The sequence below is a fragment of the Paramacrobiotus metropolitanus genome, unplaced genomic scaffold, assembly GCF_019649055.1.
Source record: "Paramacrobiotus metropolitanus isolate TYO unplaced genomic scaffold, Prichtersi_v1.0 Parri_scaffold0000017, whole genome shotgun sequence".
In the NCBI taxonomy this organism is placed as follows: domain Eukaryota; kingdom Metazoa; phylum Tardigrada; class Eutardigrada; order Parachela; family Macrobiotidae; genus Paramacrobiotus; species Paramacrobiotus metropolitanus.
Genome location: NW_026570237.1, coordinates 1146257 through 1172430, shown reverse-complemented (window position 1 = coordinate 1172430; position 26174 = coordinate 1146257). Strand labels below are relative to the sequence as shown.

At 44.1% G+C, this 26174-nt stretch overlaps 6 protein-coding genes and 1 non-coding gene across 15 annotated transcripts; 5 read left to right on the top strand and 2 right to left on the bottom strand.

The window, feature by feature from the left end:
- Nucleotides 1-643: 643 nt before the first annotated feature.
- On the bottom strand, nt 644-5021 carry LOC129585502 (uncharacterized). The gene is made up of 3 exons (XM_055478209.1): nt 3993-5021; nt 1243-1687; nt 644-1139 (listed from the first exon to the last, which is right to left on the bottom strand). The coding sequence occupies exons 1-3, from the start codon at nt 4618-4620 to the stop codon at nt 1097-1099; spliced, it is 1116 nt and encodes a 371-aa protein (XP_055334184.1). The 5' UTR covers nt 4621-5021; the 3' UTR covers nt 644-1096.
- A 239-nt stretch (nt 5022-5260) lies between these two features.
- On the top strand, nt 5261-7083 carry LOC129585515 (methionine--tRNA ligase, cytoplasmic-like). 3 transcript variants are annotated; one of them, XM_055478225.1, is made up of 3 exons: nt 5261-5329; nt 5563-6047; nt 6423-7083. In XM_055478225.1, exon 3 carries the CDS (start codon nt 6516-6518, stop codon nt 7005-7007), a length of 492 nt encoding a protein of 163 aa, XP_055334200.1. In that variant the 5' UTR covers nt 5261-5329; nt 5563-6047; nt 6423-6515; the 3' UTR covers nt 7008-7083. The 3 variants fall into 3 exon arrangements, with proteins under 3 accessions (XP_055334200.1, XP_055334199.1, XP_055334201.1); XM_055478224.1 differs by having other exon boundaries at nt 5268-5500; XM_055478226.1 differs by having other exon boundaries at nt 5290-5314.
- Nucleotides 7084-8408: 1325 nt separating this feature from the next.
- LOC129585513 (uncharacterized) lies at nt 8409-9347 on the top strand. Its single transcript, XM_055478222.1, has 2 exons — nt 8409-9078; nt 9274-9347. The coding sequence occupies exons 1-2, from the start codon at nt 8480-8482 to the stop codon at nt 9275-9277; spliced, it is 603 nt and encodes a 200-aa protein (XP_055334197.1). The 5' UTR covers nt 8409-8479; the 3' UTR covers nt 9278-9347.
- Nucleotides 9348-10812: 1465 nt separating this feature from the next.
- On the top strand, nt 10813-18418 carry LOC129585498 (uncharacterized). Of its 4 annotated transcripts, XM_055478200.1 has the most exons (8): nt 10813-10877; nt 10971-11166; nt 11492-13160; nt 15506-16061; nt 16888-17099; nt 17156-17227; nt 17294-17374; nt 17834-18418. In XM_055478200.1, exons 3-8 carry the CDS (start codon nt 13061-13063, stop codon nt 18028-18030), a joined length of 1218 nt encoding a protein of 405 aa, XP_055334175.1. In that variant the 5' UTR covers nt 10813-10877; nt 10971-11166; nt 11492-13060; the 3' UTR covers nt 18031-18418. The 4 variants fall into 4 exon arrangements, with proteins under 4 accessions (XP_055334175.1, XP_055334176.1, XP_055334177.1 ...); XM_055478201.1 differs by lacking the exon at nt 10813-10877 and having other exon boundaries at nt 10918-11166; nt 11535-13160; XM_055478202.1 differs by lacking the exon at nt 10813-10877 and having other exon boundaries at nt 10918-11166; nt 17159-17227.
- A 692-nt stretch (nt 18419-19110) lies between these two features.
- Nucleotides 19111-24057, top strand: LOC129585482 (uncharacterized). Of its 3 annotated transcripts, none has more exons than XR_008690036.1 (7): nt 19111-19858; nt 20332-20549; nt 20611-20673; nt 20742-20831; nt 22210-22557; nt 22756-23237; nt 23476-24057. XR_008690036.1 is itself a non-coding variant. In XM_055478183.1 (5 exons), exons 1-5 carry the CDS (start codon nt 19272-19274, stop codon nt 21797-21799), a joined length of 1383 nt encoding a protein of 460 aa, XP_055334158.1. In that variant the 5' UTR covers nt 19111-19271; the 3' UTR covers nt 21800-22090. The 3 variants fall into 3 exon arrangements, 1 of the variants encoding a protein (XP_055334158.1); XR_008690037.1 differs by having other exon boundaries at nt 22756-23305; XM_055478183.1 differs by lacking the exons at nt 22210-22557; nt 22756-23237; nt 23476-24057 and adding an exon at nt 21375-22090.
- LOC129585624 (small nucleolar RNA SNORD67) lies at nt 20121-20228 on the top strand. The gene has a single exon (XR_008690048.1). It is a non-coding gene; the product is annotated as a small nucleolar RNA SNORD67 (small nucleolar RNA).
- On the bottom strand, nt 23257-26060 carry LOC129585486 (uncharacterized). 2 transcript variants are annotated; one of them, XM_055478187.1, is made up of 5 exons: nt 25298-26060; nt 24584-24792; nt 24430-24510; nt 24236-24337; nt 23257-23873 (listed from the first exon to the last, which is right to left on the bottom strand). In XM_055478187.1, the coding sequence occupies exons 1-5, from the start codon at nt 25915-25917 to the stop codon at nt 23461-23463; spliced, it is 1425 nt and encodes a 474-aa protein (XP_055334162.1). In that variant the 5' UTR covers nt 25918-26060; the 3' UTR covers nt 23257-23460. The 2 variants fall into 2 exon arrangements, with proteins under 2 accessions (XP_055334162.1, XP_055334163.1); XM_055478188.1 differs by having other exon boundaries at nt 23258-23873; nt 24257-24337.
- Nucleotides 26061-26174: the final 114 nt, after the last annotated feature.

Below are 26174 nucleotides of genomic sequence, written 5' to 3'. Positions count from 1 at the left end.
CGAAGTTTCTGTTCATGTCGGCTCGTAATGTTACCGTCGCGACAAGTTATATGCAGACAAAGACAGTAAAGTTTTGTAAGTAAATTTTTATGAAAAATTAAGCTGCAGCATCATTTTTAATTTTCAGAGCTAACTGACAGCGTTGGCGGTCAGGAAAATTAATTCAGTGGCCAAAGGCGTTGCGAACGAGGTAGACTGAGGTGAGGCGTTATTACGAAGAACAATAATTGCGATCACAACGTGCAGTTGCAAATGTATTGTATATGCAAATGTACTGTATTGTGACTTTTCGGGACCAGTCTGTTTTCTGATTACACTGATTCTCGCGTTATTGTCGTTTGCACGGATATAATTCGCTGTTCCTGTGCGGCACGGATGACTACGGTCCGCAACGGAAACCAAAGCCATCGAGGAGGGACTGACACCGCGGCAAGTGTGTGCAAGTACAACGCTATCAACAAACAGGTCTATGACTGGTTTAATATTGATTTTCACACGTTCTTCCGCACGGATTCGGAGGAGCAGACGAAAATCACACAGGATTTTTGCTGGAGACTGCACCGGAATGGGCTGTTATTTGCCGACAGTATTGAAGAGCTCCATTGCGGTAAGACAATTAATACGATTACGGTCAACAGCACCGGCTTTCCGTACGTAACGGTAGGATGGCGGAAACCATCCAGATTTAATGGACTCTGACTGTAGCTTCAAAAGCGTAAAAAAGATGTGGAGCATGCACAGTGAATTATTGGTAAATTATTAGTAAACACGTACATTAAATTGTATTGTTAACACGATGCAGTACCAAAATTGATTTTATACAACAGGATAATATGCAGAAAAAGGTTAATTCAGTTAATAACAGCTGCCTCTGTAGCTAGGGGTCAGTTTTATTATGGCATCTTATACGACGTGTATGTGTGCATCAGCCGTAGGAAATGCGATCGGTTTTCGTTTTCCGGTAAAAAAAGATTACGTAATCGGTCTTTCCACCGGCTTTTTTCGCAAACATTTGGAATTGTGGTCAACTTTGGTAAGACTGCTTGTTCGTTTTGACTGCAAATTGTCAGATCATCCATATGGCTTTTTTGGCCGCTTAAGATTTTGGCCGGAATGTACTTTTCCCTCTAGCATCAGAACTGCAAAACGCAAAAGTATTGCGCGTTTACCATTAATTTAATTTTTAAGTATTGTAATAAACAAAGATTTTCATACTGCCGTAACTGCGCTGTATTAACTAACCTGTTGGGATTTCCCAGCAATCTTTTTCCCAGCTCCGTCAAATCTGCCGGGTTGACCTTTGTGAACCCACCGGGAATCTCTTTCCCGCCCGAATCTTCCGTGCTGTTCATCGTCGCAAAGTGAACGGGCGTGCCTCCCGAAAGAATCGCATCGCGTGTTTCCTTCTGATATTGCGTATAAAACTCCAGATTATCGGGATTCGTAAACGGGCCATCCAGGGGAACAAACATGATAAACGCATGCATTCGCCAGTTTTTTAACCGGTTCTTAGCTTGGTCGGCCGGCCACGGCATCAGCAGAGAATTCCTTCCGCCATTATGTGGTAAATTGTTATTCCAGATGACAAAATCCCCCTTGTTCATCGGAACTTCCACCTTTTCTGCATTAGCGAGGTGTTGATCCCAAAACCGGCAAAACGTAATCCGGGGCGGCGGTTTGACGCTCCCTGAATGTATAGTTCAGATCACGATTTCTCACGTTTCACATTTCAAGCTTCAAATTAAATCTTTTAAATCACACCGGGCTTCGAAATTTGAAACACGATTTGAAATGAAAACCTTATTTTTTAAATTATTATCTACATAATTTTAGGTAGAGAAATTGAACAGATTGTATGCCGGTTCGAAAAAACTTACTGTGCAACGGGATAACCGTTGAAAATAACGATTCATCATAACTATCCAATATACCTTTCGATTTCTTTGGCCATAACAGAAAACAACATGGGAAAATGAATATAAAAAGGTATTTTTTAGAGATCTCATTCTATTTTGCTTCAGATCAACTTTGCTTCAAGTCATTTTCAAAATCAAACCGGGCTTCATGAATTCAAAGCGGTCTGAAATAATAACACTAATGTTAAAATTATTATATAAATAATTTAGGTGGGGAAAACGATCAGATTATATAAAATACAACGGATTAACTGTTAAAAGTTAAAATACATTTCGAAAATTCTGATCTGGTATTCACTGCTTTGTTTATAATAAAAAAATGGTCACTTCTATGCGCCAGGAAATTTCCTGGCGCATAGTCAATCTGCTATGCGCCAGGAAAATTCTTGGCGCATAGTCGTTTTGCTATGCGCCCGGAAATTCGCCGGCAAAACAAAAATTTATCGTTCTAAGTTATTTATAATCTGATTTACACAGAGCAATTGACTTACACTTACACCCCAGACTTACAGAGAGCAATTGACCTAGCCCAGTGGGCTAGGTCAATTGCTCTGTGTAAGTCTTACGCGACGCGCAAGAGGCAGTCGGGTAAAAAATCATGACGTCAGGGCGCGTAAGCAGGTAAACGATTTGATTGGTAAACCAGAATTCTGGGATGGATTTTCAGCTTACCCGTGCGTGTAACCGTTGCGCTTCGAAATCGAAGCGCAACCGTTACCCAAACTACGAGTAACTCGTACTCTCCTGCACAGATGAACAAAATTTTGTTTGTTTGAACCAAAAGTGCATCCAGCGACCCAGATTCACACTCGTAAACTCAGAATTAACTTTTTTGACGTATTACCACATTGAAGCATCAAAAATAAAATTTTCGGTTCCACTTCAGTTTTTCAATTGTTCAATTTCTTTCATGCCACGGAAGCGTACTCGACTTACGATTGGACGATAAATTTTTCGCTGAGTTATGGACAGATTTTTACGCGTTTCTCCGTTATCCGACGCGCAATGGTTACCCAAATGTAATTGACCTGGCCCACTGTGACTTTGTGACAGTACTTTTCGCATAGCCAGCATAAAAATGCATGAGATTCATTACAAAAGGTACAAACCACCCTTTCGAATAACTCAATTTTTACGTAAAGTTATGAACTGGAAACCAGTAATACTTGTGATGGGCGATGGGCGTTACACCTGGAAAGCATTTGCGTTTGCTCGAGAACAGCACGACAAATAGAAGCGAACGTTTTTTTGCCGTGGTAAAAGCGGAAATAGAGGATAAGGCCGGGGCGAACACCTAAGAAAATGCTCCCGCGGGAATGCATTGATGTTGTTATGGCCGCGTTGGGAAGTAAAACAGCGCTGTACAGTTTTGGCGAATTCTCAAAATTAAGCAAAAGCTGCGAACCGGATACTTTGCAGTCGAGGAAATGAAACGCACTTTGGGTGTCCTCCCGTTCCGCAACAAGGGACTGGTTACAATAATTATGGGGTATATGCAGCAGCGTTTAAAGTCGACCATGTCCTTTCAAAAAGCGCTAATATCGAAAGAGCCAATTATGCCGAAGAATCCACATTTCGAATATGGCTAAACGAAATTATTGGAACGGAAACGTTGAAAAAGCCGCCAAGAAAATGAGGCGTTAATAATCACACAAAGCCTGAGCCGCAAAAAAATTCAGTGTGTTACCTCAAAAGAGATCGATGAAATTCGAAAGCGCAGAAGCGTCCCGGAGAAAATCTCTTGACGAAAAAAGAACGGTGTGCTGTACTTATTGACAGCTGGAATTGAAGCGTATCTGATTTAAACATTAAGTTTATATTTAATCAAATGTGCGGGACTTATGATTAGACTTCGTAAAGTGATATTAACAACTTAAAAACACTCAAATTTTAATTTTGCGGAAAATTTCCTGGCGCACAGCAACTTGACTATGCGCCAGGAATTTTCCTGGCGCATAGCACTTTCGTAAAAAAATATGCAGAAAATAAATTTAAAAAATCCAATTTTTTAAACTAAATTTCGTTTGAAATCATAATCTACAAAACTGTTCAAAACTGTTTGGATGTCCACCCTACCTGGATGACCGTATTCCCCGCTTTCCACCCGCTGCTTATACTGCTCAATCACTTCCGGCCGGTGAAAACCTGGAACACAGAAAAACCCGCCACCTCCCACGGGGCAGTCCTGCAGACACAACCCGCCCTGATACACCGGTTGCTGGGGATCAGCGTGCCAGAAATTCAAATCGGTGTGCAACCGCAGATTCGCATTAGTGTCGGCGTGTTGCGCAGCCTGCTGTTCATCCACACACGGCGCTTTCAAACTGATGCGGTCGACGCTGACGGTCAGGTTGCCGGTTTTCAGGAGCTGCGCGAAGACCGAATAGAGCAGCGGATGCTGTCGGAGCCGGTTGTAGGTGGGAGTGTGCCAGATGTCGAAGACGCCAAGACCCTGTGGCATTAAATGCCAGGTGGAGGGATCCTGGATGTTTATACCGGTTTTGCGGACGTAGCTTAAGGCTTCTTGGACGAGTTGGTCGATGTCTTCCGCCGGGATGATGCCGCGCAGGACCAGGTAGCCGTTGGTCTCCAGGAACTGTAGATCCTCTTCGGAAAATGTGTAGTCCAGTGCGTGTTCAAAATTCTGGAGAGTGCGACGCTCGGTGTCGGATAATCTAACCGAATAAACCGGTGTGGTGTCCATTTTTGGTCATCAGTAATCAGATTAGCGAAGTATACCCGCAAGTTTAGTCTGTTGGAATTATAGTGCACAGAAAATCACTAGTAAGTACTGCTTCGAAGCTTTCTAGGCACGATCTTCGACAAGCAAATCGTGCGAACGACTTTCGGTAAATAATTTGAGTCGCTAAATTTATATATACTTCTACTTAAGATAAACGATATGTCACGTAAAACTTCAAGGCTGGGCGTAGTAGAATCTGTTGATTGTTAGGGCTAGAAAACTTAGTCATTTCCGCGCTTTCCGGGTTCCCTTCCCAAAGAGATGGTCCGCTCCTGATAAAAACATGATTTCGATAGGCTTACTTTAGCAGCAGCTACTGCTGTATGTGTATTGTGTTTACTCATGATCTGCGACACAGCACACCCTGCACTGAAGCAACACATGTTGCAGTTAAGGAAAATGTTGTATTGTATGTATATGCACATTGTACGATACAGAACCGGTTTAATAGATAGGACTATGATAATTATCACTTTCGTCTTCCTGCAGTTGTGAATTCATAACGTAATCGATCATAAGTCATGCTGATAACATTCTTCACTTCGTGATATTCCGCATTTCCGCAGGACAAAAGTTCTGTGATCTTTGATTTTATTGACTCGCAGTAATAAAATTAGCCCTTTTGAGGATGGTTTACGGAATCCTGGCTTCCATGGTCAAATAACCAATTGTGACATGCTCCGGCACTTTTCTTTAATTCTTTATAACGAAGATGCCTCTTTTGCAGAAATTATTATAATATAACATACTATGAATAATTATTAAAACGTTCCACAGTACTAGTGTGGTATATAGATGTATTGTAACATCAAGTTCAAGTGCAAAAATATAGGGTATATAGGTACAAAAATATATCTCGCATCTCGTATACCAGTAATAACATTTATTTTCATTTTTGATTAGGGCGTTGCAATCGATTTCTGGTTGACCGGTACGTAGAAGGCATTTGCCCTTTGTGTGCGTACCCGCAGTGCCGTGGAGACCAATTAATGCGACAAATGCAGACAATCGGTCAATGCCACCGAATTGCTCAACCCACAGTGCAAGCAGTGCGGCAACAGTGGTTCAGCAGGCATCAGTGTAATGCCGTCCGATCATTTATTCCTGGATCTTCCCAAACTCCAACCGGCACTGGAAAAGTATCTGGAGAAGGCTTTCGCCACCGGTGTGTGGACCGAGAACTCCAAACAAACAACGCAGGCATTGCTCCGCGAGGGTTTGACGCCGAAGTGCATTACGCGAGATTTGACATGGGGAACACCTGTGCCGCTGGATGGGTACACGGACAAGATCTTTTATGTCTGGTTTGACACGCCCATTGGATATACAGTGTATGTCCATTACGGCTAACTATACAAAGGACTGGGAGAAGTGGTGGAAGAACACAGGTGAGCACTTGTTCAGACAAACTGTTTAGCGACTTATAAGCGTATTTTTTGCCTTTTTATACATTTTTGTAAACGTACTGTGTGCATATTTTTGTGGTCTGTATTAGACTGTATATTTGTACTGTAATCTGTCATTTCTGTAATCTATAATCTTTATATAGTATTTTTGTGCATCCATTTTTGTATACAAGTATTTGTACGTCATATAAATTACATATTCTATAATCTATATACTTTTTTGTACTTATATAATTTTTCACATATAGATCCTTGTGTATCTATTTTTGTATATTACCTGTATAGCTTTAGATATCTGTTTATGTTAACATAATAATTATTATCGTAATAAATTAACGCTGCAGCTCTTTGAACCAGGTGGAGAGCTATTATTTCATTGGAAAAGACAACATCCCCTTTCACAGTGTGATTTTTCCCTGCACTCAACTGGGAGCGGACGACAACCACACCATGGTCACGCTCATGTGTGCCACGGATTACTTGAACTACGAAAACGACAAATTCTCCAAGAGTCGCGGAGTGGGCGTCTTCGGCACGGACGCCATGTCCACCGGCATCGATGCCGATATCTACCGCTTCTATCTACTATTAGTGCGCCCCGAAAACCAAGATGCATCGTTTTCCTGGAACGATCTCGTGCTGCAGAACAACATGCAATTGGTCGACAACGTTAGTCACCTTATCCACCTGGCCGTTGACCTTTTGGACAAGCATTTCGCTGGGATCGTCCCCGCAATGCGTCTGCTGGACGAGGACATTCAACTGCTTTCCGCCGTCAACCGCGGGATTGCCAACTATCTACAACATATGGAAGAAGTCCGTTTAAAAGAGGGACTGCGTGACGTCTTGGCAGCGTCGCGTCTAGCCAATCAGATACAATCCTTTCAACCTGGACACTGGTCAACGGCACCGAAGCGCAAAAGATCCGGGCTGCAACCGTGATTGGATCGGCTGTTAATATCAGTCAACAGCTGTCCATTATGTTGCGTCCATTTATGCCGCACTATAGTAAAAATCTACCGATACATGTACACATATTAGCGTGTTTAAATTTTAACTTTCATGTAGTGCACCGGCGCTTGCGATCTTTGTTACTTTGGCGGCTATTGCCCATTAAACTTTATTAGCGTGTTGCTTATTCGAAGCAGCTGCAGGTGCCGGATCCGGATAGTTACTATCTGGCAAAAAATATGATATGTCACTTAGACGCTGGACATAAAATCGGCGCACCGGGACCGCTCTTCTGTCGCATAGGAGAGATCGAGGCGGAAGAGCTGAAGTGGCGCTTTAGTGGAAAGGTTATGCCGAAACCAGGCGTAGCTGCCAACGGTACGTGGTGGATCCCGTCGGATTGCCGGTATCCATCAACGGTATTCCTGTGCTGGCATAGTACAAATGTTGCTATAACGAATGTTGCTATACAAATGTTGCTATTGTTGCTATAATGTTGCTTTATCGCCGAGTTTGGTCTGAAATTATTCACAAAAGCCAGGGAAATCAATTAACCGTTTCCGACAGCAGCAGCAGCAACTATACCACTCTTATTTCTTTGTTTTTTCCGTTGATGCTTCTGTAGAAGTATGTACACCGGTGACCGTGAATTATTGGGAAATTGTAACTGAAAAGCTTTTGCAAACAAATAATGGCAACACCTTTACGTGGTACAACTGACCAGTGACCTTTAGCAGTTTTCTTCTTGGAACCATCGGTATAGCCCGGTACATTTCATTAACATTTTGACAATTTATCCGATGGCAGTTAATCGGCTGATCCAAAAAACTAGTTCCAATTCCAAATCCAAAAAACTATTCCAGGACGTATACTGTTGCTAGCAGAATAATTACAGCATGGCAGTACCGTTCGGTATATAGATACAACACAGGTGCAGTTACAGTACAAGTATACAATACTTTTAATTGACCCTCAAATTCGTGTTTGACCACACGAGCACGGCGAGACGGTGACCGGCACCTGGGCAGACAAATACGTACGTACTCGTAAGCGAATTTCGATCTGTCGCCAACCGAGAGTGCCTTGAGCTACGGTCGTGCCAGTTTTAAAAGTGTCCGCAGTCCGCACCACGTGGGCCGTGGCATTTCAGCGGTGTACTATACAGATATTATGAGATACACAAAGCAATGTGCTATCGCTGGTAGTTTTGCAGGATTCGCGCAGATCATAAAAATCGGTCATTTGCAGTCAAAACTTAAAAGTAAAACAAATTTATTATACATTTTCCGATTTTATATAAGTATTCAACGTTTATTTCATTTTGTTTGTGGGTGTTTAGTATTACAAAGTTGCCAAAACTTCATCTGTTCCTGCAGAACTGCAGCATACGTAAAGGAAACTGCCGACGGCCACCCGACTTTTCTGCGATAATTGGTATTTTTATTTATCCACTATCCGGCATTATGAAACGGCATCGAACAATCACTTCGACGAAACCAACGGGTGTCCCTGCCACCAACACACGACCCGTTCTCCGATCCTCCACTCGTTTCAACCAGATCGTGCCAACATCCCCCGCAGCTCTGTCCTACAAAGATCTGATCAAGGTGGTCGGCGTGGATCCGGAGTCGAATCCTTTGTACTGGCGCAAAGCGATCGATCACTCGGCGGAGACTGTGGTCTTCTTCCAAGTGGATCTGCGCGGCACACTGCCCCGCATGTGCAAGAGCGTGCGCATCTGCCACGAGGCCGGGGACAGGCAGCGGCTGATCCCGCGCATGTATATCGGGGAGACGCTGCTCAGTGGAGATTATGTGAAGACAATCATCGGCAAGCGATATCTGGCTGACGAGGACGATCTCATGAAGCTACTGGAGCACGCGGGAGTGTTGAAGGAGAGCGAGGAGCCGGTTGTGGAACAACAGGATGAGGAGAACAATGATGATAACGTCTGGTGTGGCGCGGAAAGCGAAGATGGCGCTGCTAGTCCGCAGCCTATACCAAAGCGAGCAAAATTTGGCGAGAAAATGCAACCACAACCTGGACCAACCGCATGGACCATGTTAGTTTCGGTGATTTGTTTGTTTTTTCCTAATTTCCACTGATATAAAATCATGGTAGACATCTGGGTTTTCAGGTAAAAACCGTAATATAATTATTTATAAAAAATTACAAAGATATTGAAAATTAAATAGAAAATATCTGAAAATTATAAGAAAGTATAGAAATACTAGAAAGTATAGAAAGTAATTCAAAGGTAAGAAGAGGCCGGATGTGATCACCCTCATTCCGTGGAAGCGCGGAAAACCGCTGGCATTGGATGTTACTTGCGTGGACACGCTGGCAGCCTCGTATATCGACCGCACTTCCGTGAATGCCGGCGCAGCAGCCGAGCTTGCTGAAAGGAAGAAATTAGCGAAACACGCTTGGATGCAAACAAGATACGATTTCGTTGCTGCAGCCTTCGAAATTTACGGACCTTTTGGAGACGGTACTAAAAAGCTAGTGGAAACGGTTGGAAACGGTATAGCGACTTCAACTGGCCAAAAGCGGGCGAAAGAGTTTTTTAAACAGCGAATTTCTATGCAAATACAACGGGGAAACGCGATTTGTGTAATGGGTACGATCCCCGATCAGGATAGCATAGAGGAAGTGTTTCTTTTGTAAATGCTGTTTTGTTCTGGTGCATAGTTTGTACTCGTACCATGATACTTATTAAAGGTTTAGTCATTCAAAGTATAATAATACAAGTACATAATACATTAGAAAATGCTTCGGGATTGAAACAGAAATAAATAAGTATAGAAATAAATTATTTTATAAAATAGTACAAAAAATATAGGAAATTATATGTCTGAATTTTTAAATATTAGTTATTTTTATCTATTTCGTTAGCTTTCAGGGTTTTGACCTATTTCACGTTGTCGACTGTGTCCTCCATTTTTGTCGCGACTTCCGGTTTGCTATAGTTGATAAAATTTTTTTTTACTTGTATAGCAGATTTGTGATCAATTGGTTCGATATCACAAAGTTAGCGATCAATTTTCTGTTCTCCATGTGCAGATCGCAACGGTCGCTTTCCCATCCGGCGGTAACTTTCGAAATTCCTGATCATGATAACAATGATCACGGTAGCACGGGCGGAAGCGATACCCTCGATCTTCCTTCAGTTTTTGCAGTGGACAACAGTGTCACCGCTCCAACAGAGACGGCAGTTCCGGATGACGTTCCAGACGGCACCGACTTCGAAATGGACAGACTTCCGACTGATGATGGTAAGCGAATAATGCTTTGGCGACCAGTCATCGCGTTGCGCGTATTTTGTAGTTTATAGCCGCCAATGATGACGATGATTTACAGTACCAGTGGCATTAGGAGACTACGTATGTTCCCGGACCATCCACAACGCACGGTATACATGTGTTCTCATAAAGGCCAAATTCATTCGACAATTTTCGTAACGTGCTGTTGTAGAAACCATGGATAAGTCTGCCAGGAAAAGACCGCATGTTGATCGGCGGCTTGCCGGCGAAGATAATTCTGCAGATAATTCAAGTACAGCGTATGAGAATTACTCGAAGTACAATATTTCCGAATAATCATTTATGATTGCCACAGTTTGGTAAGACGTTGGCAGCTCGCCAATGGTGAAAATGTTTAACCTTTTTAGCTTGACCGGTGATCAATATTAAATATAAGTCTGTTTTTTTTCGAATGCGTTTGCAGGTTCATGCATGTCCGACCACGAATGTGAATACAGGGATTCGGATGGTTTCGACGATACCTCGGGGGAAGAGGAAATTGAAGATGACAATGCGCAGTTGCGGCATCATGAACTGGCTAGCCTCCGAAAAGGGAAAAGTACGAGTACTCGTATGTACAGACAGTACAGTATGAGTACAGATATTGGCCCCGTTAAGATTTGCTTCTTGGTGTAATACGACTTTCCTGCAGGATCAGAAGGCAACCATTTATGGGAATTTTATTCGGGATTTGCTGAAAGATTCCAGGTGCAATCCCACCATTATTCGATGGGACGACAAAAGGGCGGGAATTTTTCGCATAGTCGACTCGAAAGCGGTAGCTGACAAGTGGGGCGTCAAGAAATGTAATCCACGGAAGAATTATGAAAACTTGCCCGGGCGATGAGGTTAGCAGACGCCATGCAACAAACGATCCAATCATGCAAAATACATATTACTGCGTGCGTTCTGTCGCGTAAATCTTATTTACGCGACAAACTTATTTTATGTTTTAGATTTCTTCTTACGTCTTCAGTTTTTATTTTGTTTTCTTAGTTTGACAACATTTTTTCAAATGATGTAAGGTACGAGTACGGCTCGTATTTTTGGGTCCGCTTTTCCGCAGAAATAATTGAACACTGGTTTGCAATTTGTATTAATTGGTTTATCTGGGACTGTTTGCCGGTTTAAACGTAGTTTTACGTGTTCAGAAGCAGAATGTTTGTTTGACAGGCTTCACTACAAAACCGAATTTGTACTTCCCGTTTGATCTTAGACGTCCCCTGGTGTACAAATTCGGGCCAAAGGCCACCGGATGGCAGGATTGATGTCGCCAGACTCACTGGATGTTTCGCATTATTTTGTCTGTTCCGTGTTGCAGTTGTTGTGTTTGTGTGGGGATTGTTTTTCTTCCGATTACTCGATTTCGTTTGTGAAATTGGCTCATTACGGAAGAGCAAAGCGGCGACTTCACCAGACAAATTCAGTGAAAAAAGTATTTATTGCTACGCGTGGCGGTGTGTATAACGGTCCCGTAAAGGGAAGATCGGGCAGAAAATACAAACGAGAATACGACTGCGGTTTTAATCAGAAGTGAGACCTCCAGTCCTCCGAAACGGCGCAGATTATGTTTTCCGATGTTGTTAAGTTCTCACTGTGGGAACAACATCGGAAGACAAAATCTGCGCGATGGTACTGCGCTGGGAAAAATCGTAAATCAAGGAAAATATCTTAATGTGATTATGTTAATGTCGAAAAAGCCCACTCGACTCGATCGCATATGCCGATAAGGAGATCGAAACAGGGAAAGTCCAGCCTCTATATGGGTCGGTTCCGGATTTTCGGCTGCCGCTTTGGCGCATTTGCGCCCCTTATTCGGCTCATATCCAAGGGGCCACACGGCGGACTGTCCATGCATGGTGACGCACACGGGCACTTAGCTAATGGATAGCAAACGGCGCCTGACCTGGCACGGTGTGAACGAACTGGTTGTGCAGAAACAGGGGTGGGCCCGGACAAACTCGCTTTCAGCTCCTGGTGGGCCGTCGTTGATGGAGGTCATCTGGTGATATCCCTCCCGGTGAATCACCTCCACAATGTCACCCAGCCCAATCAAATTTCGCTCTCCCGGACGGACTCGCGGATCTTCCAGAAAATCGGCGCAGGCGGTCCTCAGAAACGGCAATTTTTGCACCGACGCCCATGATGTCAGCGAATGTGTAGGTGGGATGCTCGTCAGGATTGCCGCTACAAGCGCGATCGGCCACAGTAAATCGGCGTCCAGGGCGAGGTTTGGAGTAGACATCGGAGATATTCATTTCCACCTCACCGAGGTCGAAGCGGTATCCATCTGATGGCGATTTTGGCTGCAGCGCTTGCATCTCGTCCGCGCTTGCATCTCGTCCTCAAGAGTTTCTTGGATTACGGTCAGACGGTGGGCGCATACTGCTTCATTAGAAATCATCATATTCGTTCGCATCTTCTCGCTTTCGTTGCGGTTGTTTCGCCAGGTCCGCTTGCACTTGGGCAATTTGGTTTCGAGGGCAATTTCCTTGACCTGTTTCTGCTGTGGCAAAAGGACCAGTTTTGCCACAGCAGAAACAGGTCAAGGCGGCGCTGGAAGACAGATGGCGCGGTGATCGGTCGATGGCGAGGAGGAAAAAAAGACGGCATGATATTGCCGTCGATAATCGATATCATCATAGTTGGTCGTCGGACGGAAGACTGAGGACACGCCATCCGGATGCAGTTTGGGCGGCCGCTGCCAAGCGATCACGGCTGGGTGGCTAGACATAAGAAGGGATGCGCTCTCTTTCTTCCCGGTATTTACGGGCGAAACGTGTGGGTTGGCTGTCCATGATGAGCAAATCAGGTGAGATCGATGGGATCGAGGGGGAACAAGGTAAACTTGAGGAAATTTCTTCTGCTACATCGGAAGTCAAAAAATGGTTGTCTGCTGGACTAACTGCACTGCTGAACGATGGCTGCGGTGTGCGCTCAGTGCGTTAGACTGGCTGGCCTCTTTGTGCTCACATGCGATTGGCGCGGTGTTGGGTTGGGGGTTTCCACTGGTCGGCACCTTTGATGTGCGGCATCCATACATTGGAAATTTCAGCTTCGTTTTCAAACAAAGGGTCGGCTGCGTCGGATGGTACCTTTCAAAAGGTTTTCACTGGATGTAGAAAGGGAATACGGGATTAACTGTAACATTTTGAACTTGCTGGTCAACATTGACTTCGGTTCTTGTCGAAGACAGAATGGTTTCGGTAATAATGGACACAGGCCCGGCACAAGGAATTTTTGGATGGGGGGCGGAAGGCCGCCGGGGGGCTGTCGAGCGCGCCAAATTCGCCGGGGGGCAGTCTGATTTTGAACCGTCCGCCGGGGGGCGGAAGGAAATTTTTGAAAAATTTTAATAAAAATTTCTGGAAAACCTTTTTTAAAAAATTAAAAAAATTCGAAAAAAATTAAAATTTATTCCGCCCCCCTGGCGGCTCACCTGCAGCCACGTTTTCCAGTCCGCCCCCCCCGGCGGTCAAAAATCGATAACAGGGGGGGCGGACCGCCCCCCCCCCCCCCTTTGTGCCGGCCCTGAATGGACATCATTTTGATTTTCGCTGGCTGCGCTTTCGTACCGCATGATCACTAGTACTACTCTAGGAATCTGCTCATGGATTTCGGCAGCAAGAATTTCACAGAATCTAAACTGTATGGTTATTTTTCGCTCTGCCAAAATCCACATAACATTAATGAGATTCAATGCGCCATGCGGTCATAATTAATATTCCAAATAAAAACCGGCGTCAAAACATGGAATCTTTAAAGACTGGTACTGGTACATTTAAGATACAAGAAACAGCCTCGGCTTCGCCTCCGCGTTTCTTGTGGTCAACGGCCACTTTATTTAGTTTTCAAAGAATATTTATTAGAATCATATATTTCGTCGAAACATAATAGATACATCGTATTAACGCAAAAAAAACACGGATTTTATCCTTATGTAATTTTTTTAATCACTTCATGATTCTCTCAGATCACCATGAATTCTCACGAGTCACAACTGAATTCATGAATCTGTGTTCCTCAGCCTAATGAATCTGGGTAGTCGAAGCTCGGTCACTCGTTCATTTGACGGGATCTGTCATCTGTGTATTGGACAGTAGTGCCAACTTGGTCCCCCGTTCACCAAACGGTCTCCGTACACTAGACAGTACCGGTTGCTCGGTCACCCGCTCACCTAACGGATCCCGTACATCTGACAGCACCGCCATTACATTTGACGTTACATATGTCGTCATTCTTGTCGTAATACGGTCTGCTAATTAAATTCATTCAGATAATTCAAATATGTAGTAGAAACTAGAAATGACTTTTATTTTTTAGCAGTATTTTAGTTGGTTTACGTGGCAATATTGCCTGGTTAAAAATATCAAGATGATAATTATTATTACTCATGCAATAATTTAGTTGCATTTGGTGAGCGTAGTCAGAACTCTTCCGCTTTGGCGTTCAAGCGGGAGCGGTTTTGACAGAAATGAATACTGTGTGGCCGGGTTTTCGACTACGGGATTTCAGAATATAATATTGGTTTTGGTTCGAAACAACTAGCCGCATAAAGCAATCGCAAAGTACCGGCTGTGTTTTTCGTATCCAATAATGCCGGATTGGTTTTGGTCAGTCTTTTCTGGTTTGCCGGCTCTGGTGTATCCCATTCGTGGCAATATAGGATAATTCGCGCTACGGTCATTACGCTTTCTTATCAGTGCGGCGTTATAGTGTTTTCTTTTTATCAGTTTGTCACAGTCGATAGTTTGCCACAGTTTAATAGACTTTTTAAAATGTTTTATTCCAACCGGAAGTCTTATGGAGCGGCCACTGACACTGACACACTAAACTAAACGACAAACAACGGAAACAGCTGACGCAGCTACTGGCCACCCTCACGTGGCGGTTGCTCTCAGCACGGCCAGCATTGCCTTTTTGCCACTCTCGACTACAATACAAACGATTTTTACCATTAAACAGCATTGCATGATTACTGATTATTTTTTTAAAAATGAGTTTTAACTTTTAAAAGTACCTTTAGACTGCACGTTATCCTATTTTGTATGTTCGTATTACCAAGCTACTAACTGTGTCGAAGACATTCGTTTTTCCAGCACTGTGAGAAAGTGCGTTGTTGCTGTTACTGGTACTTACCTGTTAGCATCATGAAACGACATCGAGCTATTCCTGCGCCGCTTTCAGCAGGTATCGCTGCCACAAACACACGACCCGTTCTCCGATCCTCCACTCGTTTCAACCAGATCGTGCCAACATCCCCCGCAGCTCTGTCCTACAAAGACCTGATCAAGGTGGTCGGCGTGGATCCGGAGTCGAATCCTTTGTACTGGCGCAAAGCGATCGATCACTCGGCGGAGACTGTGGTCTTCTTCCAGGTGGATCTGCGCGGCACGCTGCCCCGCATGTGCAAGAGCGTGCGCATCTGCCAGGAGGCCGCGGGCAGGCAGCGGCTGATCCCGCGCGTGTACATCGGGGAGACGCTGCTCAGTGGAGATTATGTGAAGACAATCATCGGCAAGCGATATCTGGCGGACGAGGACGATCTCATGAAGCTGCTGGAGCACGCGGGAGTGTTGAAGGAAAACGAGGGGCCACTTGTTGTAGAGCAGGATGAAGAGAACATGGAGAATACGTCGTATAGCGAGGAAAGGGAGAATGGCGCTGGTAGTCCGGAATATTATTCTCCTGAGCCAAAGCGAGTTAAAGCTAACGAGAACACGCAGCCTCAACGAACCACACGGTACGTTTTAGTTACTTGTAGCATTTTTCACCAATAAAAAATTCTACTGTACGTTTTCAGATAATGATGATGTGATTTGTAGAATAATGGTTTAGAGAAAATAGAAAGGAAAAACAGAAGAATTTTTAAAAATAATAAATGAAAAATCGAATACGAATGAAATCAATAAAATGAAAGAATCGAAAATATGTAAATGTAAGCACCTAGAAAGCAGAATGAAACAGATACGTATATTTAGAAATTGTAGAAAGTATGCAGATTGGCAGATTAATAAATTTCGTGTACTCATTATTGATTTCATACGCCTAGCTTTCAAGATTTCACCTCTGTCTCTTTTTCGTTTTACATTGTATCGCGGTTTCCGGTTGTTGCATGCCGTTTGATTTTGTTTTCTGTATATTTAATTCTGTTAGTTCTTTATTTCGGCAGCAGCCAGTACATAGAGCAATACGCTTGCGCAGATGAAGACTAATCAAAAAGATTAAATTTTAAACGTTAAAAAACAGCATTTAATTCTATTTATAATGGTTACAGCGGTAATCAGGACACTGGTGCTTCATATTTAGCACCGGCAGCGGGGTTTGTTTGCAATTTAATATGGAATTCTCGTGAATCTTTCTCCGCTATGATGATAACGTGCACACCGAAGCGAAGACTCCCTTTGATCCTGTGGATCAGGGAATTTTGCAGTACTATCATGACGAGTTGGTGCACAGGGGCCATCTGATGCGGAATGTGGTTTATAAATTTTATAGCAGGTTTATTATTACTGTAATGGATTTGATATTACAAAGTGGACAGTAAATTTTCTACTATTCCATTGCAGATCTCAACGACCGACTTCCCATCAGCCGTTTACCCTGGAAATGCCCGATCAGGCAGACGATGATCGCAGTAGCTTGGGCGGCCGCCATACCCTGGATCTCTCGCCACTTATTCCAGTGGACAAAATCGTTAAAGCTCCTATAGAGACGGCAGTTGCGGAGGATGTTCCGGACGAAACAGACTTCGAAATGAGCGGTCTCCCTGTGGATAATGGTAAGCGAATTCTTCGGCAACCAGGCGCCGCGTGGAAATAGTTGTGTGGTGTACAGCAGGAGGTGGTAGTGATGAGGATGATGATTTACCATCGGGAGATGATGCTCCCGGACCATCTACACCGCACGGTATATATTTGTGTTTTCGTCAAACCGGGGCTAGTGCGGCAAGACCAATGCTGTCTTGTTCTGCAGAAAACACGGATGAATCTACCGGGAAACGGCCTCGTGTTAAGATACGACCTGCAGCCGAGGATAATCCTGCAGATAGTTCAGGTATAAAAAATGGTTTTGGGGAATTTATGGCTTTCACGTGCTGCATCACTACTTCTCGCGTGGCATTTTTTATGGTTGATGAAAAAGTTCAGTTGAACAGTAAAAAAAGTTATTTCGGAAAGAATTCGAATTAACGTTGTTCATTTCAAAGTATTTATTAAATGCGTTTAGTAATTAACACACCTTGTGCCTATGTAAAAGCAGAAGTTTGCGTAGAAGTGTCCAGGATTTAAGAACTAGGTAAAAATAAATAAACCGGTAGGGAATTTACTGTCCAACATTGATTAAAAAATAATTTAAATTGGAACGAAATGTTTAATACGGTTTGGGTAAACAATATTTTGCTACGTAGTCTGTTTTTGCCCCGAATATGTGGAGTATGTGTAAAGTAATGTAGTGTGTACGCAGAAAAGCATTTATTATTCAGCCACGCCCAGCGTTTCTTCTTTCTAACCGCAGACGTCCGCCCCGGCCGCCGCATCTCCTCCCGGGGGTCGTATGCGCCCCGGATGTTTTGTTCGGATGAAATCAGTGTATTGATTGACCAAGTGGAGGCCAATCCCATGTTGTGGCGCACGGTGGGCGAGATGAAAACGGGACCCCGTGGGGTGAAGGGGGAGGAAGGAGCGGCAGCGTCGCTGGCAGCAGTTGGCTAATGTGGTCAGCACAGCGCGATTGAGTGGCGCTCCCGTTAAAACCGGCGACGAGTGTTATAGAAAGTGGAGAAATATGGTGGCCACTTTCGGTCGGGTTGTTAAGCAGAAGAACGAAGACGGAGAGCTGTCGACCACGTGGCAGTGGACCACCAGGATGCTCTTCGTCTTACCGTTCCTGCGCTTTAAATCAGGAGAGAGACTAGCGCTGGAATCTGGACCGGACTGACATCCCGTCAGTCGTTATATGGTGGATGACAGCGAATGCTTCTGCAGTGTATAATTATATCGTGATTGAGCTTTAGTTGATGCACATTTCGCCGCATTTACTACTCCTGCTGTCATGTTGATTCTACTATTTTTATTTGATTTTATCACTGATAAGAAACGAATTTCAGCTCTCAAAAAATTATTGATCGAAATAAAATGCCGGTTAAATTAAGTAGTGCTTTGCATCGTTCGAAGTCCTACCCGGGTAGGTCTTGCATTCCAAGAACGAAAAACAGCTGCTGCATTTCCTCTGACTACGCCGAACTCAGGCGTACGTTGCGTCAAGAAGACCGTTGATCAAGGTTCTCGGGTTATTTCAACGATCTCCCGGTCGACGCAACGTATCAACTCTTCAAAGAATGTTCCAAAATTAATGTTCCCAACGTCTCAACTGCCAGTGGGTAAAAGTTAAAACAAGTAACACAAATTCTCGACGATGCATACTTACTTCCGATCCGGCGCTTGCTGTCTTCGGCTAGCTGTGCAGTGTGCAGTAGTTGCATTAGTATGCAACACTACCAGCTTTTCTTACCGGTTAGAGCTGGCGCGGCTACAGCCCCAGTCTCACACATCGGCCTTACCATCGCGCACAGGAATCAATGCCAACTCTACCTTTTTCATGGTTAATTAAATAATGTTTTATACCACCGGAAATGTTACGAGCGGCCAATTCTCTACTACGTTACGAGACAGTGAACGTGAACGTGAGTGCCTACTGGCTGCCTTCACGCGGCGGTTGCTCACAGGACAAGCATATTGCGTTTTTGTCGTACGCCACTCTAGAAACTCAGTTCAACGATTTTTACAATTTTACAAAATTTTTTCTAACTGTTATTGTGTTTTCTTTTAAAATCAAAAGTGTTTTTAGATTGCACGTTTGTTCGGTATTACCAAGTTACTACCGTGTTGAAAACTTGTTCGTTTGTTCAGCAGTGTAGGAAGGGGAGTTGTTAGCTGTTGTTGTTGTTAGCATCATGAAACGACATCGACCGATTCCTTCGACAGGTATCGCTGTGCCTGTGACCAACACACGACCCGTTCTCCGATCCTCCACTCGTTTCAACCAGATTGTGCCAACAACGCCCGCAGCTCTATCATACAAAGACCTGATTAGAGTGGTCGGCGTGGATCCTGAGTCGAATCCTTTATACTGGCGCAAAGCGATCGATCACTCGGCGGAGACGGTGGTCTTCTTCCAGGTGGATCTGCGCGGCACACTGCCCCGCATGTGCAAGAGCGTCCGCATCTGCCAGGAGGCAGGGGACAGGCAGCGCCTGATCCCGCGCGTGTACATTGGGGAGACGCTACTCAGTGGAGATTACGTGAAGACAATCATCGGCAGGCGATATCTAGCGGACGAGGACGATCTGATGAAGTTGCTGGAGCATGCGGGAGTGTTGAAGGAAAATCAGGAACCGGTTGTGGAGGAACAGGATGAGGAGAACGCGGATGGTGATTCGTATAGTGAAGAAAGGGAGGATGATGCTGGTAGTCCGGAGCCTGTGCCAAAACGAGTTAGATTTGGCGAGAAACTGCAGGCACCACGAACCACACGAATCATGTAAGTAAGTAGTACTAAGTACGTTTCATGTATTCCGGTATAGTGAAGAACGGGAGGATGGTTCTGATTAGTTGGTATTTGTGTTCTTTTATTGCTAATAGAAATAATAATGTACTTATTCAATTTTTATTTCTTTCCATGCCATGAATGCGATTTTTAATGACCGTAGCAGCAAGCAGGATGTTAGTCTTTCTTGAAACTAATTTGCACTGGCGGTGGTGCTTGTGATTCTACAAATGCTCGTGATCGTGCGTCTCTCCGCTGTGATGATAACGTGCACTCCGAAGCGATAATTCCCTTTGATCCCCGTGGATCAGGGAATTTCGCGATTGTGCAATGACGAACTGGTGCACAGGGGCCATCTGATGCGGAAATGTGATTTGTACATTTTACAGCATATATATAGTTAATCGACTGCATGTTTTGACATTGAGCAGTAAGTACGTAATTCTTATTCGGTTCGCACTTTGCAGATCCCACGATCGCCGTCCGACTTCCCATCGCACGGTGACTCTCGCAACGCCTGATCATCGAAACACGGATCTCGGTAATACGGGCGGTCGCCATACCCGGGATCTCGCGCCACTTTTTCCAATGGACAACAGCGTTAAAGCTCCTATAGAGACGGGAGTTCCGGAGGATGTTCCGGACGAAACAGACTTCGAAATGAGCGTCCTTCCTGTTGACGATGGTGAGGCTATTGTTTTCCAGACATCCTTCAACAGTGATTTTGCTGATTGTGTGTTTCATAGCCGCTGATTATGAGGATGATTTACCATTGGGAGACGATGTTCCCGGACCATCCGCATCGCTCGGTATATTCGATCGTTTACTTTTATATAAATCGAGAATAATGCGACAGTCTCCCCCACTGTTTTTGTAGAAAACGCGGATGGTCCTACCGGGAAAATGCCGCCTATTCGACATAGCCAGCCGCACCCGGCCGTCGAAGATAATCCGGCAAATAATTCAGGTATGCATAGATTTGATGAAACCATTTTCCACCACATACGCACATACAATTATGTACATAGTGGGATTAGTGGTACAGCGTTTTTCGAGAACTTATTATGTGCGTGCGTTGTGCCTGATAGAATAATGTGATGCGTCAGTCCGTACTTTTAGCGTGGCAGTTCTTTATGGAGGGATTCACATTTTTATCTAACAGCAAAGCAAAGATTTATAAACAGTGTCTTGGGAAAAGTGAATATTTGTAGGCAAATCTCCGCGAATAAGTGTCTAAATTTATCTAAAAGTAAGCTAGTCCCTTTTGCGAATAGCAAAAAGAATAATTGATTGTAGGACAGTAATCGTAGTCTGGTGAGTCCCAACACTAAATAAAAAGTTTAATAAATTTGGTAAACATTTGATACAATTTTCTGGGCACAATATTTCGGTGCTTCTGGTTGTTGTGGAGTCCCTGTTTTTCGCGTATATGCGTTTGAGCAGTATTCACGCAAAAGACGATGAGTTTCCATTGAGTCTGCGCCTAGCGTTTCTCTCCTTTTAACGACAGACGGACAGATACGCATGGCTCGCCTCATTTCCTCGCGGATGCCGGATGCACTGGGCTTCTGCTCCGATGAAATCAGTGTATTACTGGACCAAGTGCAGGCCAATCCGCTGCTGTGGCGCACCACGGGCGAGATGAAAGCCGGCCCCACTGGGGTGCAGGGGGCCCAGGCGCGACAGCGCGGCTGGCAGCAGGTGGCCGCGGTGGTTAGCACAGCGAGATTGGACGGAGCTCCCGTGAAAACCGGGGACGAGTGCTATAAAAAGTGGAGAAATTTGATGCGGACGTTCGGCCGGATTGTCAAGCACCAGAACGACGACGGACAGTTAACGACGAAATGGCAGTGGACCGCGAAAATGCTGTTCGTCTTACCGGTGGTGCGCTCTCGAACCGGCGAGAGGCTTGTGCTACAAGCTGCACCGGATTGACATCCCGTTTTACGGTGATGTAGGCGGAAAATTATGCAATACATAGTTATAATATTATTTTTGAGCGTATTTTTGTACACATTTCGCGACATTGACTACTGCCGCTTACTGCTGTTTTTATTTGACTCTATTACTAATATGAGGAAACGAAGTTCTGGTCTCTGCTGTTTTAAGCTAAAGTTATGTGGGTGCTATAATGTGCACAATTCATTTTGCATTCGAGATTATTTGTTTGCTAATATGTCCTTGAAAATACTTTTCCGGTTGACGACATGGGATTGCGAAATAAAATCACCCTGCTGCATTTCGTTGGTGGCTGTTAACTTTGTCTTTTCTTAAAAATGCATAGATTTGATGAAACCATTTTCAACCACATACGCACATATAATTATGTTTGTACATAATTCCAGGCGAAGAAGACGAAACGGGTACTGATGCCAAATGCGTCAAGGAACCGTTGTATACTGTTCCACCGGAACTCGTGCGGTTGGGTGACAAATCAGGAAAATGGTATTTCTCGCAGCCCGGTCCGGGAAAGATTCTCCTGCATCCGGATGTGCCGGATGTGTACGTTGAAGAGGCTGTTCTGCCGTGGTACAAAAATCATACCAACAATATCGACTTCTACTCGTGGAGCATGTTCTACACGTTGGTGGGCGGCATAAAGGGCATGAACCGGCTGGAATCCTTGTGGCATGCCAGACAGCAACGGCAAATCGTGTATTTGCTTGGCAAGAAGTTTCTGGAATCTTTAGAACGTAAGCTGCAATACCAAGTAATTGTTTGTAAAATTGTCCGTATCAAAAGAACGTGTACATGTTCCATTGATTACTGTCATAAAATATTACGACTAACCATAAGCTGTAACGTATCCACAGTTTGGCATGTATTGTATATACATTTGTAATAAATACCTTTTTGGAGAAAATTAACCTTACTTGGACAATTTCCGATAGGTCATCTGGAAAGTGCAATGCCAAAGAAGAAATTAAAATGTTCCTTGAGTACCCATCTGGCGTCGCGGTTCGCCTCATGGCGTATCAAAAATGCAATAAAGGAGTCCAATAAAGCCAAATCTGCCAAGATGCCAATTCTGGTTGCAAAGGATTCTTGTGCTGCTAAAAGTCGGTGGCTTGAAAGGATGTCTTGATTCGTCAACCATGGAAAAATCTTTTGAATGGGGCATAGTCTCCGGCTGCGCTTTTTTCCTGTTTGCATAATTTCCACGCTGCCGGACATATATGGAGCAAGGGAACACGATTATTCAACGAATGCAGTATTTTGCTCTTTTTTGGCAGTTGAAACTGCTATGATTCTCACATGGATTATGAATATATTTTGCTTTCATAGTCGCATTATCTCATACCTGGTTCTGTTCTTGGCAACTCGGAAAAGTATTTGGAATAACGTCCGCAAAAATGTATTTTAAAGACGGCAGGTGTGTGCAATTACGCATAACGAAGGGCAGTAAACTTGTTCGATTTACTACGAGATTCATAATACACGGTATTGTGCCCGTAGTATACCGATAATCTCTGAAAATGTTTGGTATTTAGTACTATTTACATGAACAAACAACGCTATGCCAACAGAAGTAACTACCAAAATTCATGAACAAAGAACAGAAATCAAAGAGAATAATCATGGACGCATGTAGTAATTCACTCCTTCCACAGATGCTCTTGTACGTTCTTCAAATACAAACTGGACTCCGAGAGGACGAACATCATCTTGGGAGCCCACACCCAGGTGGTGATGACCTTGCCGGCCTTCCCATGGGTCCGCACGATCCGCAGGAAAACACTCAGTACAATCCGCCACTTTTTCTGACACTGAAGACCGCTCTTGATGGGCTCGCCGTTCTCCACGGCGACGCGGTTGACGGCAGCCGCCACGGTATCCCAGGCACGCTGTTTGACGTCCGCTGGGCGGCCCGGCACGGTCACTTCACCGCTCCACAGAACGGGGAGGGTTGCCACGGTGTCAATCAACACACCCACTTCGTCATGGGAAAACCAAATGGCGGTTTCGCTGCCGGTAGATTGGGTTGGATTCCTTGGTTTTTTAAGCAAAACTGCAAAAGGGTAACAGCTTTCGGAAAAGTAATTATCGGAAGTTTCTCGAAGCAGCTACACCCATTTCAAATCGCTTTATAGTTAGGAAGAGGCGTAAAAACTGTGCGTGTTTTAATAAACAACGTAAATTTCTTTGTGTTTGCAACGACAGAGATAGTAATAAAACAAACCACTTTTATTCTAACACTCACCGCAACATTCTACTACAGATACTAATTCTCAGTTAAAAAATTGTATAATAAAACATTTATTCGAAGTTCTAACTGGATTGTTGTAATTCACCACGACTTCTACGAGTACGAGTTTTTGTATCGTGCCGGGTAGACAGTTAAATAAATTTGTGCATATAACACGCAATCACCGTCTTTCAAAACATTCCAACCTGATTTCTTGCCTAAATCGCCTTCCTCATCTGTTCCGTCCTGCATGGTATCCGTTGTACGCACTTGTTTTCCATTGGACTCTGCACAAAATAACAATATCTTTAAAAATCAGTCAAGACCGGTTCAAGCACATTGTTATTTTTATCGCCGAAACAGGTTATCGCGGACGCACCGTAAGGTTTGGATGATCCAGGAACACTGCATTCCGTTGATTCCAGGGAGCATTCGTTGCCAGCTGGTGTCAGCGGATTTTCTTAAGGGGAGAGCGGAGGCATTAAAAACCGCGATAATCATGCAGAAAAATTTCGAACTGACCGCATTCTTACCACCATCGGAGAGTTCATCAAAGTCCACATCAGTATCCATTGCGTCGTGTTCCGGCGAAGAAGACCGCGGAATGCCGGAGGACGGCAGTTTAATTGCCGCACCCTGGCCTGGGAGATCTCCGGAGGCATCCCGCGACTGGTGAACTTTACGATTAACTGTACTGCTGTACACGTTGGAGATCTTCCCTGATGGATACACAACCTGCGGTCTAGAAAATCATAACAGCGTTCCGAAAACGCGCTTCTACATAATCAGGGAAAAGTTACTTGCTGCTTGTCTGTAATACCGAAGGTAAAATACATTTTGCTGTTAAACATTATAAAACTTTTTTTTAACATTTTTTAATATTTTAAACGTTTTTAAATATAATCAAACATTTTAAAACATTTTTCGCTTTTACATTTTAATAAGCAGCTCTAAAGCGCAAAGATGTACTTTCATATTTCATAAGGAGCTAAATACCGTCACTGATAGTACTCTTTTAATTATGTAAAAAGCTATCATAAAATCAATTCGTTTAAATTAGATAACAAAATACAAATTATGGGAACAGGAATACAGAAAAATATGAAATATTACTGATTACAGAGAAACAATACACCGATTACAAGAAAATTAAAGGGAAAAATACGGGAGAACAGAAAAAATTTTAAAAAAATACACAGGAATATTAGAAATTATAGGAAAAAGTACAGAAAAAATCTGAGCGGTACCTGCTTTTACTGACAACCGGATCTGGTCGCGGTACTGTCAGCGTCTGAACTTGCGTCGCACATTTCCTTCTCTTTGCGGAGGGCGTATATTCCTCTTCTTCCGCGGCTGCCTCATCCTCATCACACCCCCTTTCTTCCTCCAGGTCTTCACTCACTGCCTCCACTTCGAGGATTCCCGCGTGCTCCAGCAGTTTCATCAGATCATCCTCATCGTCCAAATACTGCCGTCCGATGATGGTTTTGATGTACGCGGGACTGAGCATCGTCTCTCCAATGTACACCGACGGCACCAGACGGATGCAGGCATTCTCTTCTTCCTGGCAGATGCGGACGCTCTTGCACATGCGGGGCAGCGTGCCGCGCAGATCCACCTGGAAGAAGACCACTGTCTCCGCCGAGTGATCGATCGCTTTGCGCCAGTATGAAGAATTCGACTCCGGATCCACGCCGACCACTTTGATCAGGTCTTTGTATGACATGCTGGGAATGGCGATCGGCTGCATCTGGTTGAATCGGGTGGACGGTCTCAGCGTCGATCGGGTAGCGATGGTCTTGATGGAAGTCAGCACCGATGTTCTGGCTGGCCTTGCAGGCGCCTTGGAAATCCGTTGTTTGTGCATCTCCCGATAATAACTCAACCGAGTCAACTGCTAAAAAGTAAGTAAGCACTAATAACGATCAAAACTCACAATTCAAAAATCACAACCAATGGTTTTAAAATGTACACAAATTATTACAAATCAAAACAAAAACACTCGCAGTGAGACCTACAGAAACAACTGACTTTGAGAATGACTCGCACTGTACGTAGGTACTTGGGAGCTCGGTTCAGGCGTCCACCGTATTTGGGGGCGGTTGTGCAAACGACATGAACGCA

Coding starts and splice junctions, on each gene's coding strand:
- LOC129585482 (XM_055478183.1), top strand. CDS start 19,272: ATGAAACGACATCGACCGATTCCTTCGACAGGTATCGCTGTGCCTGTG. Junction 19,859..20,331: donor CCACGAACCACACGAATCAT/GTAAGTAAGTAG, acceptor CGCACTTTGCAG/ATCCCACGATCGCCGTCCGA. Junction 20,674..20,741: donor CGGACCATCCGCATCGCTCG/GTATATTCGATC, acceptor CTGTTTTTGTAG/AAAACGCGGATGGTCCTACC.
- LOC129585502 (XM_055478209.1), bottom strand. CDS start 4,620: ATGGACACCACACCGGTTTATTCGGTTAGATTATCCGACACCGAGCGT. Junction 1,688..3,992: donor CGGGGAATACGGTCATCCAG/GTAGGGTGGACA, acceptor CTATACATTCAG/GGAGCGTCAAACCGCCGCCC. Junction 1,140..1,242: donor TTGCTGGGAAATCCCAACAG/GTTAGTTAATAC, acceptor TGCGTTTTGCAG/TTCTGATGCTAGAGGGAAAA.
- LOC129585513 (XM_055478222.1), top strand. CDS start 8,480: ATGAAACGGCATCGAACAATCACTTCGACGAAACCAACGGGTGTCCCT.
- LOC129585498 (XM_055478200.1), top strand. CDS start 13,061: ATGCGCTCTCTTTCTTCCCGGTATTTACGGGCGAAACGTGTGGGTTGG. Junction 13,161..15,505: donor TGGGATCGAGGGGGAACAAG/GTAAACTTGAGG, acceptor CGCCGCTTTCAG/CAGGTATCGCTGCCACAAAC. Junction 17,375..17,833: donor TAATCCTGCAGATAGTTCAG/GTATAAAAAATG, acceptor TTCTAACCGCAG/ACGTCCGCCCCGGCCGCCGC.
- LOC129585486 (XM_055478187.1), bottom strand. CDS start 25,917: ATGCACAAACAACGGATTTCCAAGGCGCCTGCAAGGCCAGCCAGAACA. Junction 24,511..24,583: donor TGATGAACTCTCCGATGGTG/GTAAGAATGCGG, acceptor TCTCCCCTTAAG/AAAATCCGCTGACACCAGCT. Junction 23,874..24,235: donor TTGGAATGTTTTGAAAGACG/GTGATTGCGTGT, acceptor ACCCTTTTGCAG/TTTTGCTTAAAAAACCAAGG.
- LOC129585515 (XM_055478225.1), top strand. CDS start 6,516: ATGGTCACGCTCATGTGTGCCACGGATTACTTGAACTACGAAAACGAC.